The following is a 15,551-nucleotide window of genomic DNA, read 5'->3' as shown; positions in this document are numbered from 1 at the left end:
CACCAGTAATCTCAATCGAAGACAGCTCCATTGTGAATGCAACTCGGCATCACAAATGCATAGATGAAGAAAGGAAATGTAGGGAATGTAGGAAAGCGTATGTTGTGGACAACAATACAGAAAAGATCAATGAGGAATTTTGTTGAAACTTGGGAGCCATAGACCTATTAATTAGACTAGACTGGGCAATCTAATGCATCACAGCTCAGCATTGTGTCCCATTCTTGCGACGCAACATCATTGCTTTGTTCACTTCACCGAGTCTAGGCCATAATTCTGAGTAGGAAGTTATGGAAAGTGGAGCAAATGCCCGCACTGAAAAGGAATTAAAGGTACATTTTTATTCTAATTGTTCTCAAGTGTGGTTTTGAGGGGTATCTAGATATATAGAGCAAGGAAATTGTGTGTAATCGTGTTTGGAGGTTTTATGTAGCGTAAAGATATTTACAGCAATGGTGAGACGCTACTAAGAGTCCAGGTCAATGATGCTATCGCAATGTGTTAATGCAGGTTAACTCATTGCATTAACATAATTAATCAATTTTTTGTTATTTAGGAGGCAAAAGAGTAGCGATGAAACTCCATCGGGAAAGAAAAGAAAGTCTAAATATGACAAGCAAGTTTATTATTACCGTTAAATGTTTTCTATTTAAGAATATCCGAACAAGAATATTTGTTGCTGAAACTGTTTGCACACCAAATTTAAATTAAATATGTATGAATAGAATAGGTTTAGTAACCATTATTTAATGTATAATTGTAAATTTTTTAGCAAAGAAGCTATCTCATCATAGAGCTTGACCCAGAAAACAAGCTCTATAACAAACAAAATTGGGGAATCATCAAAACAGTTAAGCGAGTGAATTACAAAATTAAAACCTATTATTAATTGCGATTCTAAGTGTAAAAAGATTACACATCAAATTCAGTGAAAAAAACTTGCACACAATATTATGTGCACAAGTTGGTAATAATACCAAGTAAATGATATTACATACTATATGAACCATGCAAAGATACGCGCGATTCTGTGCGCATACAGTCGTATAAGATATTATTAAGTTGTCAAAGTTCTACAAAATACCACGAAAAACGCGACATAAAATGCTAACAATTACTACTATCTGCATGCCATGCTTGTATTCTCATACCAAAAAACTGATGCATTAAATTGAATTGTTTTGAATTGAATTGTTTTGAATTGAATTTGAATTGTTTCAGACCAACAGGTAAAGATGAGAATCATGAAATAAAAGGACTTAATGACAAATAGTCTGAAAGCTCCGAGGATGAAAAAGATGTTACACTAAAAGGTTTATACATCGATTCGAACGACCACGTTTCAGCAAACAAGTTGAGAATAATTCAAGTAGACCCGGCTACTTTTGCATTGTCATACCAAAACAGTATCAGAGTGTATATAAAATCTGGAACATACACGGACAGACTGTAAACATTTTAATCAAAGTATTCAACTTCTGTTCTGTTTAAAGAGGGAGATGTTTTGGAGCCCATTCACAAAGCCGTCGAGCGATTGCTAGGAAAGAATGAAACATCATTTTATGGTAAACATGAAGCCTCATGCATGAGTGTCCATTCTATCACCATCCAAAATGACCAAAAGAAAAAGTGCTTAAATGTTCTTGGAAATGGTTTGGAAAACTCATTCATCTGGACGAATTGTTGCTAAAAAAGGGTACTTTGAAGTTGTATTACAGTCGGGTAAAATCCTTAAAAAAGCTAAACAAAAGTATGAGTAGAAAGTTCAAATTTTGGAGGCCAATTTAAAAGACTTGCCTCCTGGACACAAAGGCTTTTTTTGAGTGGTAGATCTGCCAAAACATAGATTCTTTACAGAGTAAATGAATATTGTACAGTCATAACTCAAACCGTTTTTAACTGCTGAACAAATGTTTGTAATGGTTTGATTGATGTTTTGTAGAAAATTGTATTTTGAGGTATAAACTGTATGCAGCCTGCAGCAACAGATATTCTACGTACAAACTATTCATTAACTGTAAAATCGAAAACAAACCAATACCTAATGAGTCAATTTTGGCAATCCGTAAACGGTACTTAGAGTGGTTATATGCAAGGTATCAGGCGCAGCCGCAAACGTGTGATAAAATGAAAAGGCTTGCCTTTGTTTCTTTCATTTTGCTTCTCCTCTGCTTTGGAATGTAATACAGCTGATACCTTACATTTTGTGAAGAGAGTATTCACCACTATAGAAAATTTTTATAAAGAACGTTCAAAATAAAAAGTACAATTAGATGTAATCTCAAAAATGATTATTATAGCCCAGTATTTTAAATACAGATGCTTTTCAATGTTTATTAGACTGTTTGAATGTTGAATGTGAATACATCAGCTTTGTCAAATTCACTTGTGATTGTATTCCATTATAACAGCTAACACCTTTCTATACTGTACTTACTACATGAGTTATTGAGTTTTTATATGTATGGATAGTCACCTATATTATGTTCATCTATAACTATATTATCTATATTTCTCGCACCTTGTGTGTGTTTCTGTCCAGCTATAGCTGTGAAAATCTTGGAATAAAGAACCCGTATCATGCAAGATTTGATCTCGGAGCCTCCCATTCACCAGTTCAATGCCTTACCAATTAAGCCACACTAGCTTGATGGATTTGCTAGACAAAATATGTCCTTATATGGGTGCAAATAAGCTACCGTGATGGCGCAACATCATGGAGCGCGGTAGCGTAATTTTATGCGTGCTCAACTGTGAGAGCAAGTAGTTCACACTTATTAGTAAGCTTACTCAAATTGGCAATATGTCAGGCTAATAGCAAGTGGCAGGCAACTACATTACCCTTCAGTGTCTATAGGCTGATTTTTAATACTCGGGCAACGCCAGGCATCCAGCTAGTCTATATATACATTTTTTTAAAGTTTGTCTATCTATTTGGATATCTGTTTGGATATATCTGTCGGTCTGTCCGGTTATAGCTATTAAAATCTTGGATATTAAAATTTCGCATTCTGCTGAACTCGAACTCTCGAAGAATGCATCCGCAGGATGGTTATCCAAATCTCTATCTATGAGACCACGGATAGTACAGTAGGCACATAAACTTATCTTTCAGCTTTTTCCTTCAGAGGGTGGGCTACTCAAACAGAGATGTTTCATAGTCAGAAATTCATGCTGAATTCAATTGTAACGTTTCTACACCTATGTGTTTTGACATTTCTGAGCTAGAGAGCACTTTCGAAATGGGCGGGGGCAACTACAAGTTTGCTTGGAAAACCTTACATATCAGACAATGAACACTAGTTTATAATCTCAAAAAATAATAAATGCTTTTATTTAAGATTAGGTGAGTCAACTCGCAGCATTTCTTAATCCATGCCAAGGATGCAGCAAGACTGCTTGTTTCCCAGTCTTGATCAGTCTGTGAATGAAACCTTAGTCAAAGTGACTAAAGTTCAATTTGAGACAGCCAAACATTATTCAACAGATGGTTCATATTGGAAGAAGAGAGCATTCAATGTACACTTGCTCAAAAAGTGCTAAGCATTGAGAACTTCGATGAGAGTTCAGACTTGTTATCTCATTATGCCTGTTAGAAAAATAATTGTAACAAACTCATTATGGAAAGAGCTGCAGAAAGATATGAGAAGAGACAGAAGGATAAATAAAGAATAGATAGATAAAAAGTATAGATAAAAGATAGATAAAAAATAATCAGCTTTAGGGTTTTTGATAAGGGATGAAACTTTATTTTTAGCTTTTATGTAGCTCTTTTTTAAATCAGGACTAAGGGGTAAACTCTGTTCTTGCCAAACAATCTTTCTTTTTTGCGTATTGCCAAAAGAAGCTTTTTGGTCGTCCACAAGTTTTTAAAGCTTTTGGGCTTACAACAAGTTGTTTCCTTTATAAGAGCATTTTGGTCAAAAATTTCTTTAGTTGTGTTCAGAAGGTTGTTATAAGCCAAGTCTACATTTTCTATCTGGTAAACCAAAGGGTCCCAGTCGACCCCATTCAAAAGATCTTTCAGCTTGTCAGGATTAAAGTTTTTATAACTCCGTTTAGGAATTTTTTCAGACTCATTCATCAAAACTTCATCAAAACAGACAGATATATGTTGGTGGTCAGATGTGTCTTTTTCTACAGTGCCACAATCAATATTTAAATAATAAAAATTAAGTAGTATATGATCTATACAAGTAGCCGAATAGGAAGTTTTTAGAGTAGGGATATCTATAATATTTTGGAAATTATACTGGTGAATTAAATCATGATAATCAGCTGAGTTAATAGACAGTATTAATATTAAAATCACCAACCATCACATGGTCCACTCTCTCACACTAGGAAATGCCATGTACCGGTCTAAATCAATTAAGAACCTATCGGTGTCAGCAGATGGAGCACGATATAGAGATGTGATCAAGAGCAGCCCTCCATCAGCCCCAGTCAGCCTCGGTGAGATCGACTCTGCTCTGTATAGTGACGCAGTTGAAGAATCCAAAACAGCCATGCAACTGCGCACATAGACCTCTGTGCCTCCGCAACGAGATGGACGGCTGTCACCTATAAACATTTAATTAGAAATCGGAAAGAATGTGTGCTGGCTACAATACAAAAAAGTTTCACTTAAGGCGGATAATGTCAAAAGAAAATTTGAATGACACAAGCAACTCTAAAAATCAATCACAATTCTTTTTAGAGTCCAAATATTTACACCCATAATACTAAATCCATTAGTGGTTAAAGAATCCGGCCTACTTGGGTCATAACTTTGACAGGCTATATTTTTTTCCAAGTCCTTGAAGATAAAATCAAGTTTATCACAAACTTGAGTATAGTGTAGTATTTATTACATTCTAATCAATACTCAGTTCTTTAATGTCCTTTTCAGATTTAATGAGAATTGCTCTTGAATTCTGATCTTTTCAAAGATACACGTTTTGGTTCTTAGCCCAAACATACTTATAACCCATGGTTCTTGTTAAAAGTTTTGACTAAGAAAAACAGTTTACCAGTAAAAAAAGAAAGAAGGTCATTTACAAATATGTTACTATTAGTTCTGGTGAATCCAATATCTTTTGTTTTCATGGATGGAGAGCTAGAGTTTCTAAAAGCCTGTATAAAGCTATTTCGCACATGAGTTTGAAGAAAGCGCACTACTACAGACTTTTTAGATTTGTTTCTATATGCTATGTCAATTTTGTTGGGAGTAATTGTATTGTTTCTCAACTCCGCCATTTTTATCACCATATCGTTGCGAGATTCGTTAGTGTGATGTGGTATACCTTGAATGTCTACGAACTTATTTAAATGAACAAGATCTTGTTTTTCTACTTTATCTTTGATAGCAGGCAGAGATTCCTTAATCAAGTTAAATTCAGATTTAAGTTCATCAATACATTTAGAATTGTAAGCTATTCCCTCTTCTATGCCGATAAACTTTTCCTCAAGCCGGGTAATACGATTGGTTAGCTCTTGGAGCTGAGAAAGAACATCCTTCATTATAGCCGCAGTACTTTCACTCTCAGAGTTACTTCTTGTGCCCTTACTAGGTCCTCCCATATTTGAGCATGTGTTAGGGACTTAACCCAGTTTGGGGTTGGCTCATGTAAATATACCCCACCCCTTATGTTGACAAGACTCGGATCAGTTGCTGTATCTCTAAAAGACTGTCATGAGTAAGACTTGAAACTTGTAATAACAGCTAGTTATAAGCTCTTTATGTGATTGTGTAGAGAGCTCAAAAAGCTGACTGCTCCCTACGAAATCTCAGCTGCAACTGAGCTACAATGTGGTTTGTAAGTCAACCTATTGGAGATCACGACAGCTCATATATGTACATGTACGTATATGTTAATTTATAATATTCCAAATGCACTACATTATAATATCATGTAGCATATAAAAATTTAATAACTTTTGAACTTTGACCATTGAAAATTTAACTAACTCTCAATGCCGACAAATTGATAAAAATCTTCACAAAAATGTTTGATTAGCGTTTTACTCATACTAAAATAGTTTATGTAAAATTAGAAATTTTCAGAAGTAGTTTATACATGTACATAGTGCATTTTTCCAGTCTATAAGTAACATCTGATGCACCAAACAACTTCTTCAGGTTCTGGAGCAACTTCTAAAAATCATTTATTGTATCGGTTGTGTCAAGTCTTTACAGGCTATACGACCTTTCATATTTGTCAGATAATAAATTAGGCTTATATTGCTATTTACTTTAATTAATTTGTGCTGTTTCACAAACATATCAAACAAAGGTTCTTCAAGTTCTAATGTTGGTAATCGTAATAAAAACTTAGCACACCAATATTAATAAAATTGGTACTCGATTACATTAATAGCCACTTGAGCTATTTTCTACCTTCTATCCTTTTCAAAAGACTTTCCCGATCAATCATAAGTTATTAGTTTAATTTCTAGCATTGAAACTTGCAGCCAATTAAATAAAACATATTATGTAAATTATTTGACTGGCTATTTGGAGTTAACCTCTACCTGTTTATTTCCAGTTTGTCTCTCTGTGTTGACTTCAATGTTTGCTATTATATTTTTGAAACCTTCATTTAGCATTTTTGTAAAGTTTTAGTGATAGATTTTAGTTTTCTGTCAAGTTTATTCAGATAACAAGGTACCAATTAGCTGTAGTCGGTTGTTATGTTTTTACATTCACATACAGACTTTAATGTGTCCAGCTAGCAGCTAGCTGCAATCATCCTTCACTATTTAAACAGCTTGATATTACCTCATAGCTTGTGTTCCATAGTAGCATTGACAATTAATTTGCAATGTCAAATTAAAAGCTTCATTTCAAAAGACTTGTTTTCTAAACAACCAATAATAACAATGAACTGGATGCCATGCTAGCTACAACAGATTTAATGAAATTTATCTCTGCTGCAACTTAACTGTTTCTTTAAATAAGGATTTTAGTTTGTAATAACTATATTCACAGTAACAATCTTATTACTATCTGCCTTAGGGCAAAAACTAAATAGACATATACATGTAAAGGACAGGTTGTAGCAAAAGCAAGAGTGTACATAGTCAAGAGTTATTTGCTCTATGTTGCAATTAGCATGTTCCCAAAAGGATGAATCATCAGTTAGTATGAGTTACCCATAAATACCAATTCATCTAACCACATATTTGGCTATAGACTATTTTCTCCAGCTTGTACCAGTGGAATAAAATGAATTGTTATTCTTTGAATGACATCTGTTCAGTTTTGCACGTCTGTACACAAACTGATTCATAGACAATTGTTTAAAAGCATAATTGATGCCAAATCTTTTTATGATTTACACTTGCTAGAAATGCGATTTGGTCAGATGCACATTAGCATAGTCCTTCAAAGCAGCTTGTTATTGTTATTATATATCATATAAAATGGCCTACCTACTATTTCTTTATGCTGAACATTAGGGAACCCTCAAACAAGCATATCATTCTTATTCCTATCCTTAATGTTTGCTATATTTTACATTTTTTTCAAAAATTTAAAATTACATCAAGTTGTTTAACCATGCGAGCAAGTCTTAAAGACTTATAATATATAAAAATGTATTAAATTTAGATACTAGTTCAATAAGAGCCGTGTTTGTCCTCCCACAACAATTGGAGGTTTAAAAAGATTGCTTCGTATGGGATTCGAACCTGCAATATTTGGCTTCCCCACCCAGCACATTACCACCTGCACCAATCATTTGCCTATAATATTTTAGAATCATATACCGTACTTATTCCCTCTGCTTTATTGGCACCTCTGACAGTCTGTCACAGCACACTGGCCTGTCAGGTTACTATTTTTGAATAAAAACCATTCTACACCAAGAACTACAATAAAAACCAGTAACATTTATATTTGCAGAACTAAAATGTATTATAAAAATAACGCAAAATATCAAAAAGGTTTTGACTAGGATTTCTTAGATGTGGGATAAATAATCTCTATACAAAGAGAACAGGATGAACAAAAGGCATAGGTATTCCTAATGAAGACATCGAGCTCAGAAAGTTCAAATGTGTCTCCACATCTACATGGATATGAATACTCTCCCATCTCATCAGAGTCCATATCGGAGAGATGAATCGTATCGTGAATAGGGTGATCTTGGACTAGTTTCATCTGATGCCACCTTATGTCATACTCTCTTCTCGTTAGGCTGTCACTCAGTACCTTGTACGCGTGACTTACTCTCGAGAAATCCTCCTCACATTTGCTAGTTACATCCGCTCTGATTGAATCAGGGTGACAGAGTCGAGCAAGTGCTCTGTATCGTTGTTTTATTTCGTCCAATGATGAGTCGATAGAGCAGCCCAAAATGCTATAATAATCCTCCATTGACCTTGCCTGCTACAAATAACCAAGTAAAAAAGTTTTTCTTTTAACAGGAATGCTTTTCGGTTTTAATGGTTTTAATTAAAGGTTTTAAGGTTTTAATTTCATGGTTTGTGTCTTCATTTTTTATATGACAATCACAGATTCTACACTTGTTTCAACTTACGTGATATGAACAAATTGCATACAATTAGTACAAAGTATTTTGAAAGTATTGCCAACTGCTTTAACAATCTTCCACTTAAAATCTGTTCTCATAGCAGAGAAAGGCATTTTAAACACTATTTGTCAAACTATTAATTCGATTTTAGTGGCTAACTGTTGACTTTTTTTCTGTTTTATTATTGTTGTATAGTACGGTTAGAAAAACATTGTTAGTTGAAATGATTTTATTGCTCATAAAGTAATATATATATATTTTATCACTTTCACTATTAGTCATCAATGTGCAAAGGCTTGTAATAAATTTCTAGTAGCAACCACTCATGGTGGAGCTTGAAAACATAATGAATGATGTTTTTCACAAACCTGACAGCTACTTTTTCTCCATAGCATGTGTCAAGTTATTATTTGAGCTTCAGTACAAAAACAAAAAAGACAGATATGTTATCAGGTCATCTGGTAAAACACTCATGGTTGTGGTTGTAAGACAAGCAATGTGCTGATACTACATTATATATCACAATAAATATAATACATAGAAACAAAGATATCATTCAAAAATAAAACTTATAATACTCAGAATACCATTATAAAATGAAACCATGCAATATGAATAATTAAAATATACTATAAAAATATATACACAAATAAAACTAATCATCAAACAGAACTGTTGGATTTTTTCAGATCTTTTTAGAGGCATACATACAGTATATATTTCAATTCATACAGTACATTTGGATATTTCAAATGCAGATGCAAATATTCCATTTCAAATTGCACTTGAAATTTAAAAACAGTCAATTTTTTGTATGAAGTACTGTCTAGTCAGGAATTAAAATGAGCAGTCACTAATATTTCAAGAGCCCATTGCACAAAGGGTTGGACAAGGAAGGCAAATCTAGAATTGGCTTTGGCATAAATTCTAGCCTAAAAAGGCAATTAACGTACATAAAAGTGTGCAAATCCTGTGCTGCATTACCTATCATCAAAGTAGCTGCCCAAAAATATGGTTTTCTAATCAATTTTGAAAATACCAGTAAAGCCTAAAGCACTAAAGCCTTTTTATTAGTCAAACATGCTCTCATGTTTTTGTGGTCCAGCTAAGTAGTCACCAATATATAGCGTAGGTTTCTCCTTTAGGTTTCAGTTTACTTGTAACCTTGGTGTAAAAATTCAAAACAATGTTGTTAAAAGTTGACTTGCAACAAAATTCACATTAAAGTTATTTGGTATTAAAAGATTCACTATGTCTTATTCTGTTGTGTTGTAGGTGCAAATTTTGTGAAAATGTGATTACAAGCTCTTAAAAGCCCAAAAACGAACAGTTAATCGCCATCACGAAACCGCTGTAGATTGAAATCAGTTTATTTCTCTGACGTAGTCATTACATTTGGTTATTGTTTTGTCACGCGATGTTCTCACGTAAATTGAAAGGCCAATAAAAGGCTCAATATAAAACTTCTCGTAGCACTAGTTTATGACAAACACTTCTGGTTTCACCGAAGAGACCTTACCAAATATAGACGCTCGCTAGTTTACAGTTTTGTTTTGGCTTGGTCTAATCGTCTAGTCGTAATCTGATCATGTTACCCATACTTCCTGCCAAACAGCGTGAATAATTTCTGCAGCATTTTTCGACTATCACAGGTGACCAATAGGCTCATCATGTTTATCAGAGGATGATATGCACTCTTTCGAGCAAAGGTTGAAATATTAAACAAATTTTTACAGCAGGTTTTGAGATATCAGTGCTCAAAGTAACAGAATTACAATGATGATGAAATAGACACGTAAGAACAATAGACATGGTTTTATTGAAAGCATGAAGTATATTTGTGGAAATATTTCGACGAATGAGGTTGCGTGAAAGTGTAAACAGAAGCCATTTTGTACAACTACGTCCCATTTGAACTGTTTTGGAAGAAGATTTTAATCTACAGCGGTATTTTGGTGGCGGCGATTAACTGTTCCTTTTTTTAGCTTTTAAGCGCTTGTAATCATATTTCCACAAAATTTGCACCTACAACACAGCAGAATAAGACATAGTGAATCTTTTGATACTAAATAACTGTAATGTGAATTTTGTTGCAAGTCAACTTTTAACAACATTGTTTTGAATTTTTACACCAAGGTTACAAGTAAACTGAAACCTAAAGGAGAAACCTCCGCTATATATTGGGGACCATGTAGCCGGACCACAAAAAGATGAGAGTATGTTTGACTAATAAAAAGGCTTTAGTGCAATGTCTTTCTGCCAAAAACATTCCTTCTTGTTACATAATTTTTTTGCAGTTTATACAGCATCCTAAAATTATTCATCACCACATTTTTGAGAAGATATTGAGGTAAAACAGCTCTTGTCTGTTGCCAACTTTTGCCTGGCTTCAGGTCTGTTAATATTTAATCTCATAAAACGACAAAATAAGTTTTTGATATACCGTATATATTGCCTAAATTTGTGTAACAGCACCATCAGTCAAGACCACAGTCTGGGATACCTTGGATAGCATATTAAATTTGTTTCATATGCTATCAAAGGCTTTAATATATCTGTGAAGTGATTACTGATAAACATTAGAGTGTATGTGGGATTGAGAGTAGTGAACATGAAGTGAGCTGCTGTAAGAACATCCAAAGCAAAACTACAAACTGTAAAAATTTTTGTGTGAAGTATACAGTTTATGGCTCTGATTGCAACAATAAAAAGGACAGTGTTTGTGAATATGGCATAGTGAAAATGGCCACCTAGGATAGCGAGAACTATTTAGGAGCTTTACATCATTATCATCATAATAGTCCTTAGATACTTTTGCTGGCAAAATTTCTTGGCCTGCTAATGCAAAAAGTTTGCGTAGATGTATGTGATCACTTAAATTCCTGAGCCAACTGGTGAAAAAGTGTTCACCGCTGTAGAGAACCATTTTTAAAGCTCAAGTGAATTTTTGACCAATATAGCAAATACATGGAAAAACATGTAGGTTATAAACATTTTTTTAAAAGAATAGACTGCCATGTTGTTATATATACATCTATGTATAGTATAGGTTCCAAGGCTACGAAGGACTCGATAGAACCTTAACCGGGATTAGGACGTCATGTGGCGTAAAAGAGAGATCCCAATATATATATTGGGAGACCAGGCGGCATGCTTTCATTCAAGATTCTTCTTACTGCTAAGTGACCAATAGGAATCCAACGTAGCGCCGTTTTCAAACTTGGTTTGCAGAGGAAAGTGATCGTGATTGAAAGTGTTTAGTGCTCAAATTGTCAGGCGGACATTCGAGAGTAGTGTAAGGAGAAGTGATACATTGTTAAGTATTCATATTCAAATAGTCGTGTTGACATTCAAGAGTGGTGTAAAGATAAGTGTTCAGTGATTGGGTCACAGGAATTAGTTACCTATTCATTTTAGGAAGAGCGAGAGTAGGTGTTTGTATAACTTAGTGTAGTGATCGTGGTAGAGGCGCTTACATTATTTTTAACGATGGCCGCATTCAGGTTTAACGTAAATGACTTTCCCAGGTTAGTTATTAACTCTAGTGATGCAGCTATTTCTTTCAAGTCTTAGCTACCAGAATTTAATTTATGTGTAGAACTTACCACTCTGCAAATGGGAATGGTTGAAAGAAATCAAAATAATTTTAGCGGTCGCATTAAACTGCTTGCGCTACTAAGTGTTATAGGAAAGAACAGCCGTGAGGCTCTACAATCTGTAGGATTTAGTTTAGTCTTATGATTCTACCTATGAGCAGGTCATGGAGCACCTAAATAAAATGTATGGTGGGGAGAAGGCAGTATATGTTGGGACCATGAAATTCATTACTTGCTCTCAAACATGTGATGAAAATGAAAATGGTTACATGTTAAGAGTTGAGAAACTAAGCAGGAATTTAAACTTTGGTGGTGATAACAGAAAAGATTTTGATCTTGCGATAACTGTTAATGGACTCAGAGAGTCAAAGCTACGTATGTAATCAATGCAGGAAAAAGATTTAGATTAGGCAAGGTTATCAGATACTCTCAGAGCAAGACAACTTGCTCACGATTCAGAAGCTGTATTAAAAGATGTTAAGGCTAAAGTTATTAGTATGAAGGTTTCAGAAGTAGTGGCCATTGTTTTTAGGCAATCTAAAAATAAAACTAGAAGCGCTAGTTATTACCTTTGTGAAGGTGCAGAAGTTCATATAATTTCTCGGAAGGAAATTAAAGGCTATTATGATAATAGGTATAGGAATAGGTGCCCCAAGGTTGGGTGTAGATCTTCAGGTCATGAGTCTATTAGACATGAATGTAGAAGCCGACATCGAAACTCTAGTAAGTCTAGTCGGTCTTCCAGAGATTCTAGTGCTGATAGCGATAATTGGAGTACTAGATCTAGGGGTGAACTTTCACCTAGGAGTGATAAATGTCAGTTGTGGTAGTTGGCAGCACTAGCTTCGCAGTTGTCCTGCTGCAAGGTGCTTTACTTGCAATATAAAAGGTCATACTAGTATTGACTGTGCTAGGAATTGTTCTGTGGACTCTCGGAGACGGGGTCTCACCAGGTACCGCTATGACAGAAGTAGCAAAAATGATAGGAGTATGGACAAAGGGTCAGAAAGAAGAGACAGGGAGGGACTACACATGTTCCCGTCATCTTAGAAGGAGTGTAAGGCTTTCTTAATCTGGTCCTAAACGACTAGATGATAAGATAGTAAAAACTTTAATAAAGGTAAATGGTATTGAAGTTGATTTTGTGCTTGACACAGGGGCTGAAGTTTCAGCAATTACCGGAAAAACAGACAACAGGTTAAATTTACAGTTGAGAGCGCCATCAACTGTTTTGACTGCAATACATGGTTCTGAGTAGTGGGCAAAGCAGAGGTTCAGTTGAGAAGTAGATACAGGTCTATGGTCACTGAGGTTCATGTTATAAAAGGATTGAGCAAAAACTTAGGAATGAGTTGAGGCAGCTGAAATTATTGGCTGTCTTAAATGCATTATGTATGAAAAGTTCTAAACCAGTTACATTGTTGCCTCCTAGACTTACTAGTCTATGTTGGCATCTTTCAGATGATGGCAGGTTGCAAAACTTGACAAATGAATCTAATAAAACAAGGTAAAGGTCCCACAGATGGGAAAGACAAAGTTCTGACGGGTGCTAAACTACCTGCTACCCAGGCTAAGGTAAAGTCACCTACAAACAACCAGCTGTCTATTGGCGGGGAGGCTCTTGGCTCCCGCACCTAAAATCAGGGAGAATGCTGTCTCGGCAGCAGCCTGTACTAGCCATGAGGCTAGCCATGCCAAAACAAGTGGCACGGCAGCCCAAGAAAAAATTTCTTGGACGAAAGGGATAGAGACAATGGAGGCTGTAATAGAAGATAAGCCAGGCTCTGAGGAGGAGTTCAGGATCCACCTTCTGTATGGCTCAGATGACGCTGGTAAAAGAAGAGAGTGACCCGGATGCCTAGTCAAGGCACAGGAGCAGGTATGTTTTCAGAACTCACTGGTTCGAGCTGAAGACAAAATGTTAGGCTAGCAAGAGCTGCTATGACCCGAAGGGTAAATATGGAAAGAGGACAACCCAACCCATACAAGGCTGATATCGATTTTAGTACATGGTTAACATCTGGTCTACAGGCCATCTCCATGCTCATATATGTTTACCATGCTCCCATTTAACACCTTTGGTAAACTTGCTAACTTCTCCTGCTCCCAGTGAGACTAACACTTGGCGAGCTCATGATAAGTGCAGGCCTTACTAGTGTGCTAGCAGATAGTATACATGCGTGTCAGACACTGTGTCTGAAGCTTGTTGCTTCTTAACATGATTCCTGGTGGTGGTAATACCTTTATTTGAACCCCAATAGTTACTGTGTCTATGTTTAGGGACCAAAGGAACAAAAAGGGAGCATGTTATACATGCGTCTATCATCTATGCACATTATAGGTTCTGAGGATACAAAGGACTCGCAAGAACTGACCAGGATTAGAACATCATGTGGCGTAAAAGGGAGATCCCTTTATATATATTGGGAGACTAGGCAATGTACTTTCATTCAAGATTCTTCTTACTGGTAAGTGACCAGTGGGAATACAACAATGTATGCGTAATTTTTAGGCTTGATGCATTAATTTTTTTCATTTTCAAGATATAAAAAAGCGGAGCTATATTTTACAACTGCCATTCAACATATAACCTTGATGATCATTGTGTGTAAAGTACTTGATTTTAGTATTAAAACTTGTCTATGCAACTTGTGCTATTGCGCTACGAAAAAGCTACTATTAGAAATCTGGTAAATAGTAAGTAAATCCAGTAGGACACAATTGACAGATCTTGAATTTATTTTCAACTGTAGCAATTATAAGCCAAGGGTTAATTAGAATGGTACCAAATGTGGTTCAATTATAATTCTAGATGGTATATTCACGAATAAATCAACATTTACAAATATAATAAAGGTTCTGAAACAGTTGAATGCATTTTTGAATACCACCCTCGAATGTCTCTTATTGGGTATTGTGTTGCGTGCTACTGCTGACTTGTATTCAAATATTGAAGTCTAAATATGGTCTTTTTTAAACTTTAGATATTAGATTAAATCCGAACTAGGTTATTCAATGAGGCCACCACAATTTTTTGTGTGTTCACGCGTGTCGACCAACTCTTTAACATTGCCGATGAAACATTAAAATAAATTGCTTAAAAATCTAATTAATTTAAAAATGAGCAACTTTAGATTCCGTTAAAGAACATAGTAAGGGCTCATAAATACTTTGAATAAGTAACTTAGTTAGCCGATAAGTCATGTGGTGCAGAGCTTTTTACTCCTATCATAAGAGAACGCCATGCCGGCCGTTTGTAATTAGCAAAATCAACTTTGCTAATGTACCAAAAGCTTAAATAAAAAATACTTTGTCAGCGTAAGAGTAGGAGCTTGTAGAAACTAACTCATTGAACTAAGGCTGTGATGACTACCAGACCATCGTTTTCATGTCACAACAAAAGCTAACCACATGGTTTTCTTTTGAATATGTGCTGGTG

General features: G+C 35.2%; 1 protein-coding gene and 1 long non-coding RNA gene across 2 annotated transcripts; one reads left to right on the top strand and one right to left on the bottom strand.

The window, feature by feature from the left end:
- The first annotated feature begins 93 nt into the window (after nt 1-93).
- Nucleotides 94-2,578, top strand: LOC137406643 (uncharacterized). The gene is made up of 3 exons (XR_010979930.1): nt 94-332; nt 557-616; nt 1,222-2,578. It is a non-coding gene; the product is annotated as an uncharacterized lncRNA (long non-coding RNA).
- Nucleotides 2,579-7,933: 5,355 nt separating this feature from the next.
- On the bottom strand, nt 7,934-8,359 carry LOC137388503 (DPH4 homolog). Its single transcript, XM_068074993.1, has one exon. It carries the CDS (start codon nt 8,357-8,359, stop codon nt 7,934-7,936), a length of 426 nt encoding a protein of 141 aa, XP_067931094.1.
- Between the last annotated feature and the right edge of the window lie 7,192 nt (nt 8,360-15,551).

Source organism: Watersipora subatra, chromosome 1 (genome assembly GCF_963576615.1).
Source record: "Watersipora subatra chromosome 1, tzWatSuba1.1, whole genome shotgun sequence".
NCBI classification, from domain to species: Eukaryota; Metazoa; Bryozoa; class Gymnolaemata; order Cheilostomatida; family Watersiporidae; genus Watersipora; species Watersipora subatra.
The sequence above is the reverse complement of the archived record's forward strand: the minus strand, read 5'-3'. Positions and strand labels throughout refer to the sequence as shown.